Raw genomic sequence first — 6,969 nt, 5'->3', positions numbered from 1 at the left:
GGGGGGGAAGCATTATAAGCCCCACCTAGTGATTTAAAAAATGAATTGAGCGGCTAATGAATTTCCACTGGTCAAAAGGCTACAGGAAAAGTCATAAGTTCTTACCAGGCGCCCTTGTACCATACCAAGAAAATAAATGATGTACACTTGAGGAGTGCATTTAGTTTGACGGAAAGCAACAATGACAACTGTTAAAATTATTTGAGAATAATAATTGAGGTGCATTTAAAAGGAGTCATTCAAAAAAATTCACAAAAAAAAACAACAACAGAGGAACAAACAAAAAATAGAAGGGAGAAACCAATGAAGGAAACCTCTGAAGGGGACGCAAAATGCCTCACCATAACTCACCTCCTCCTTTTCCTTAGATAGCATAACACAAGAAGCATAGAAAATTAAAGCAAGCAGGCCAGAACCGCATGAATTGGGTGAAGATAAAATACACCAAAATTGAAATTTGCAAAGCATCTTGCATTGGATGGGTACAAGTACAGGTGCTATAGATGTGGCACAATGTTAACTACAAAAAGTGGGCAGCATGCAAAATATTCTCTATAAGAATACATAATTCTGTAGCTCATGCTTGAACTGCAACCTTTGGACTTGAGGGATTTGTTTCGTTTCTGTTCATTAACTGAGTGACCGGTGTAACAAGTTCCATACTGTCTACCACTTCTATTAATTGTCTTCTCTCTACTACCCTTTTAGTTTGTGAACAAAACTTCATCACATGTGTGATCTACAGTTGAAGGAATGGTCTTCGAAGTTGAAAATAGAGTTAACTTAGATGTAAACTTACTCTTGAGTGTTTGTTTGTATTAAAGTTTTTTGAGTTAGAAAATATAAGTCTAACATCTCGTGCATAGTCATGAGGATTTCTATGATCCCCCTCTAGTAATTTTGTGCGAATAGTAGATAAATCCATTGGAGTTTTGACAATTTGCAAGTAACCAACCAACTCTTCTGTATTGACAGGCTCCCTGGAACAAAACACACACAATGTAGGTATACGAGTGTGGATGAAAGCTGACTCAAGAAAAAATGCAACATAAGTCAAAGCTGGTTACCTGAATGGTTCTGCATCCTCCTGCTGCCACAATAGTTCCAGCAGATCAATACATTGACGACGCCAATCATCTGGGTCAATACTAAGAGCTTGCTGACGAACAGATTTTCTCTGACCTTTAAGAACTCTGTTAGGTCGAATAGGCCGATTTACACCACTTGGCCCAGGTTGATTTGGGTCAACATCTACATCTATCTCCTCTGAGCCAGATGGGGATGAATGATAACCATTTGCAACTTGATGGTATTCCTCGTTCACATCAATATCTTCTGGTGACCTGAATTGAATAAAAATACACATGTAATTGTCCAAGGTAAAAATCTTTTTTAAATGATGGTGTATGGCATACAACTTACGATATAATTTTAAGGCATAGTTCTGTGATAATGCGTGCAGATTTTACTATACTGGAATGGGGCTCATTAAACTTTTCTGCATTAGTTGCTAAGTAACGAACATCAAACTGTGCTGCAGTAATTCTCCTATAAAAGTTATTTTCAAAACGGGCCTAATAAAGACAGATAACACACATGGCATTACACTTTCACACTATCAATATCATGTTCACTAACTAACAACTGCCTACCTTAATAAGTGAGAGATCAATGGGGTATTCAATTGTATAGGCATATGATGGGTATAATGTGATATCCACTGGTGTAAGAAAAATCTCAGCCATTGAAAGCTCCATAACACCTTCTAAACCACGCAGGATGCGTTCAGTAGACTCCTGTCTTCCTCCATTTGGCCACTCTTCTTCACTTGGTTGGTATAAAGTGGCTTCAATTTCTTCTGGCAAAACCGGAACAGACCCACCAACATCCTCGGGTTGACCTGAACAAATTTAATTGAAGATGAAAATATCTAAATTCAATAGAGCTTTCAAACAAAATTATATTGTAACAATCATTATGAAGGTTTTCAATACTTACGGTTTGGATCAACAGGTTCAAGATCCCATGGACTCATGAACTCTGTCTCTTGAGAATCCCATTGCACCCGTATTGATAAGAATGGTGATTCTTTTTCTAATTTAGACTCCACAACTCCAGTCCACCAGTCATCATTGATCATACTTCTGAACCGGTCACCTGCGGAATGATAAAGAAGAATAATAGAATGTACATTAATTAGAGATGACTGACTAAATGAAAAAGCATTCGAACCTTCTTGGAAATTTCGCTCCATAGCCTGTTGGTAAGTCTGATTCAGCACAAAGAAATCTATGACATCATTCATGTCATGATATTTCAATGTGAAAAATTTACGAGACATATGACCCTCTGGTGATAGCACGCACAACTTCAGACAACAAAGGCGGGGTGGTCTGATTTCATATTTGATTCCTACGACTTTTGCAAGCTGAGGCTCCTGAGAAGAGAATGTAACAATAACACTATTTCAACTCTAAAATTTTGATGAAAGTGGATAACACAGTATGATGTTCATAAAGCAACCATACCTCAAGGTTAAACTTCTCATACGGTTCACATTGAGGACCAACTTCATACTCCTTTTTAGTACGCACTGCCTCTAAATACTTTTGATAACCTTCTTTAAAGAACATGACTTCATCTCCCATTTGAGGGCTGTATGGTGATTTCTTTGGTACAACTTGTGACAACCACTCTGACGGCTTGTAACGCTCAGGAATTTCAGTCCCTGCTGGCATAGAAGCCAAAGCCTGGAAATTTTCGAGAAGTTAAAACATGTACTGGACCTTGTGGTAAATATGAGACGAGGTTAATGCAACTCACAGCAGGGATAGGAGGCATTTTCCTTTTAGGCTTTGGCTTTGGTTTTGGTTTAGGTTTTTTCTTTCTTTCCTCTTCTGAGTCTGGTTCTAAAACAGGCTCATCACTGTCATCAGTTTCTTCATCCGAATGAGAATCCTCCACTGAGGCAGCAGCTCGCCTTGCTCTAGCCTACAAATTAAAAGTAACAATTTTATTGGGTGGTGTCATCCACACCACAGTGAAAAAGTTTAAAACTTACACTTGCTCTAACTGGTTTCCTCTTTGCACGTTTAGGTGGTTCTAAGCTTGCTCCCTGGTCCGCAATCCAATCAGAATATTCAGAGGATGAGGCTGGCGATGAGGATCCAATACTTTCAACATCCTCATCTGAAGAAGAATTGATCCTGCGTGTGCGAGAACGGTTGTTGCTGACTACTGCAGGTCCATCTTCCTCATTTCCTGAGGATTGGCTCCCCAGGTCTAGATCATCAGGGTTCTGTCAACAAGTATTGAAAAGATTTAGATTTAACTGAATAAATTAAGACTGATTTTGTAAAGACAAATTTAACTGTTTTCAATTTTGGAAGACAAAACTAAATCTATAAAAACTTTGTGTGGTACTCTAAAATTTGAACAACAAAACAAACTTAACTAAATTATGTTGATAGATAATAATGATCACTGATAAGTACCTCAAAATCACTGTCATCCATTTGACCCAAATTAGATCTTTGGGAACGGCGTAGGTTTGATATGCCTCTCACAGCTCCATTTCTTAGAGCTCCACTGCGAATCATCTTCTTATTAACCCTGCTTTGTGCAGTAACAGTTATCATTACTGGTCTCCTCCTCTGCTCTCGCTTGTACTGTTCCAGCTCTTGAGTAGAAGACTGAGCACTAGTGATAAAGAGAAACTTAAGTGTAAAATACATTACAGCACAATAAGGACTTCAGTAAAAATACTATTTTTGAACATACAAATGATGTCTCCTGGCCCTGAGAGCATTCTTGGAGAGAGAGGGAATTAAAACTCTCTTGGTCCATCGAACACTGTTGTCCCTTTGCCAATTGCCACTTGATTGCCTAACACCTTCCACATCACCAGTACGTCGCATACCAATCAAATGATGTCCTCCTGCAATGAAAATTATACTTTGAATGGCAATAAAGCTATAAATGGCTGAAGTAATTTTATTTTAACGATGGCCAGTCTCCTCTTAGATAACTTTCTGCTCAGTTTTAGAAATAAATTCTTTTGAGACCCCAATTAGTGTGTATATTTGTTATTTATCTGTTAAATCTAATACAATCAAACCCCTGTGACAATTTGTAGCCCTTTGGGGTACTGATTCAAAATACCACACTTAAGATTCAAAAGATGTTGCAAAAGAATGCTGCCGGCAATCTTTTGAATTAAAAAACCCAAATAATAGTGAGAGCAAGCTATGTGGACCAAGAAGATGAGCGAATCCAAGTACTACATAGTCAAGTGACACATAATGGCACAATACAGTATTTATATTTAGAACAACAGGGATCATTTAAACTAATAAGCGGTGCCAAAAGAATTTAGTACTCAGTATGAGCAGAAAATCTGTTTTAGAAAGGACTAGCTTTTCAGGATACTTTTGTCATTATGCTCAATTGATTAAAAATGAAATGTACACATGTATTACCTTGTCTGGGAGAAGTATTATTCCTATTACTTCCACTGCCCCCTGGCCCAGCAGTATGGGCGCTACCACCAGGAGTACTACTTCGAGCGGGAGTATGACTGGGGCCTGCCTGTCTTCCAGCACTAGGGCCAGCCTCATCGACAGAATTTTGACGCTGTGCTAAAACAGCAATCATTTCATCAATGTGAGACCTTGGCTCAGGGGGATCAGCATTTCCCATGACTTCCTGGTGACCTAATGAAACAAATTGGGTTTTATCATTAATATTAAGAAAAAACGCACAGTTGGTTTTAGAATTTTAAAATATTTTTACTTACCACCAGCACTGACTGTTATATTAGGTACTAACTGATCCATAGGGCAACTTTCCCTTCCTGGAACAAGTCTCTGTTGTGGAGGAGGATATGGGTTGCCATCAATGTCAACAAGGAATGGTGGGGGCATTAAATGAGGAGCCATTTGAGTCTGCTCATCTAATACAAAATGATTTGCATCCCGAATAAGAGGCCTATAATCAGTATGAAAGAACAGTTCTTTTGGCAACTGCAAAAAACATAAAAATGATTAGATTATTCAACTTTTTTGGTTTTGTTTTGCTACTAACTGCAAACGAATAAGGGGAATAATATATCTTACAAATTGCAATTTATCTCCACCAGTTCCAAGCCCGTAAGTTATTATGTGGCCATGTGAATCAGTTGCTGCAATCATTGTACCATCTGGCGACCACTTAGCATCAAATATTGAACCATGACCTTGTCCATCAATCAAATTTTGAAACTTCTTTATTGGGAGTCCAGTTGCAGTATTCCAAATAAACATATTTCCATCGTGTGCAGCACTAAGTAAAACATGGGGATCACAAGGATGGGACTCCAAAACAAACACTTCATCTTGATGCCCAAGAAGAACATGAACCAAGACCCCTGTATCAGAGTTCCACACTTTTAAAGTATGGTCACTCGCAGCTGTGATAACAAATCGATCAGTCAAGTCCCAGCAGACCATCATTACTTTTAATTTCTGCTTGTTGTCTTCATCAGTTTCTTTCTCTCTGAAAAACGATTTTAAATTTTATTTATAAAATGGACATACTAAAAATAATCACATCCTCGTTTGCAAACTAGTAGGAGTAGATCATAAATTACCCTGGCATTTTCTGTGACATAAGAAGTTTAATGCTTTTCCACTGCTGTCTTTCATGGTACCAAATATTAGCTGTACCATCCTTTGATCCCGATATGAATCTCAATTCATTATGAGCCCAGCTAATGGAATCTACACGATCTGTATGGGCTTCTGTTTCTAAAATTCTGTGAGGCCCTTCATCACCTTCCATGAGGTAAACTCGGACATGGTGGTCTCCTGAGGCAGCAGCTAAAAACATGCCACCAGGGCTAAAAGAGGCACATATCATTTGTGCCTGGCCAGGACGCATTCTTTCATTATACTGAATCGGTCTAGATCTGTTAAGGATAACAAATGATATATATTAGCAATAAAACTTCAAAATCTACTTTCCCTCCTCCCATACTTTTTCTCTGTAAACAAATCCTTACGTGAACTTGACTTGTTTGCCCTGCTGAGCTCCAGGTTGATGAATGTAAGACCAGAAAGCTACAGAACCATCAGTGCTTGTAGTTACTAAATATCTAATGTCATTTACTACAGCTGGGCAAAAGTTAACAGACGTTATCATACCAGTGTGTCCTGTAAGGACAGCTACTGGGCTACAATATTGCATGCACCAAACTCTCAATATTCTATCACAACTTCCAGCAGCCAGGAGTGTGTTTTCATTATTAACTGCTATGTCTGTTATCTCAGCTGAAGCCCCTCTTAATGTTGATAATAATCGCCCATCAAGAGCACTCCATATTTTAACCAAATAATCATCAGCACCCTAAATAATTGAATGAAAAAGGTATAAATTAATAAAATTACAATACATAAAAATTGAATGAACCAGCATTTTCTTACTGTTATGATGTATCTTCCTGTCCGATCAAACAGGACACAGTAAACAGCAGATAGGTGACCTAATGTTCTTCGGTACAGTTGAAATTTATCATATAGCTTGGGGCCAGCACATAATTTTCTAGTAAATGGTCCAGATTGCTCTCGTCCAAATAGGGCTTTAACTGAAGAAACAGTTAACACGTTGATTTGTGAAATCATGTAGGGGCACATAGTAAGCAACAAATCAAATATATCTGTAAATCAATTACCTATGTTATGCTGCCTTGAAAAACTTGGTGGGTCCAGAAGAGGTTGTTGATGCAATCTTGCAGCATACTCTCGAATACTATACCATTGACGATTAATGTGCCAGGCAGTTCGGAGTAATGATTGCCTACCGGCACCAAGAAGAGATGAAACATTTTGTACAACTGGAGGAAACTCTTTATCCAAAAGAGGTGCAATTCGTGAACAAATTTTTTGAAGATGCTGAGAACCAATGTGAGGATATTTTTTTTCCTGTAATCAAACA

At 38.2% G+C, this 6,969-nt stretch overlaps 1 protein-coding gene across 1 annotated transcript in view; it reads right to left on the bottom strand.

Moving 5' to 3' along the window:
* The window catches only part of LOC113204137 (bromodomain and WD repeat-containing protein 3), a 36,880-nt gene that overhangs the window by 16,573 nt on the left and 13,338 nt on the right, over positions 1–6,969 (bottom strand). The window contains exons 5-22 of the mRNA XM_052264691.1: positions 6,707–6,956; positions 6,459–6,619; positions 6,038–6,381; positions 5,627–5,944; positions 5,115–5,532; positions 4,796–5,021; positions 4,479–4,712; positions 3,781–3,937; positions 3,495–3,699; positions 3,062–3,298; positions 2,824–2,991; positions 2,529–2,750; positions 2,233–2,437; positions 1,999–2,157; positions 1,653–1,900; positions 1,423–1,574; positions 1,068–1,343; positions 800–980 (exon numbers count right to left, since the gene is read on the bottom strand). Of these exons, the coding sequence (XP_052120651.1) occupies positions 800–980; positions 1,068–1,343; positions 1,423–1,574; positions 1,653–1,900; positions 1,999–2,157; positions 2,233–2,437; positions 2,529–2,750; positions 2,824–2,991; positions 3,062–3,298; positions 3,495–3,699; positions 3,781–3,937; positions 4,479–4,712; positions 4,796–5,021; positions 5,115–5,532; positions 5,627–5,944; positions 6,038–6,381; positions 6,459–6,619; positions 6,707–6,956 (4,161 nt within the window). The remainder of the gene's footprint in view (positions 1–799; positions 981–1,067; positions 1,344–1,422; positions 1,575–1,652; positions 1,901–1,998; positions 2,158–2,232; positions 2,438–2,528; positions 2,751–2,823; positions 2,992–3,061; positions 3,299–3,494; positions 3,700–3,780; positions 3,938–4,478; positions 4,713–4,795; positions 5,022–5,114; positions 5,533–5,626; positions 5,945–6,037; positions 6,382–6,458; positions 6,620–6,706; positions 6,957–6,969) is intronic.

Source organism: Frankliniella occidentalis, unplaced genomic scaffold (assembly GCF_000697945.3).
Source record: "Frankliniella occidentalis isolate FOCC.00 unplaced genomic scaffold, Focc_3.1 Scaffold21, whole genome shotgun sequence".
Lineage (NCBI taxonomy): Eukaryota > Metazoa > Arthropoda > Insecta > Thysanoptera > Thripidae > Frankliniella > Frankliniella occidentalis.
This window is presented reverse-complemented; position numbering and strand designations above follow the sequence as displayed.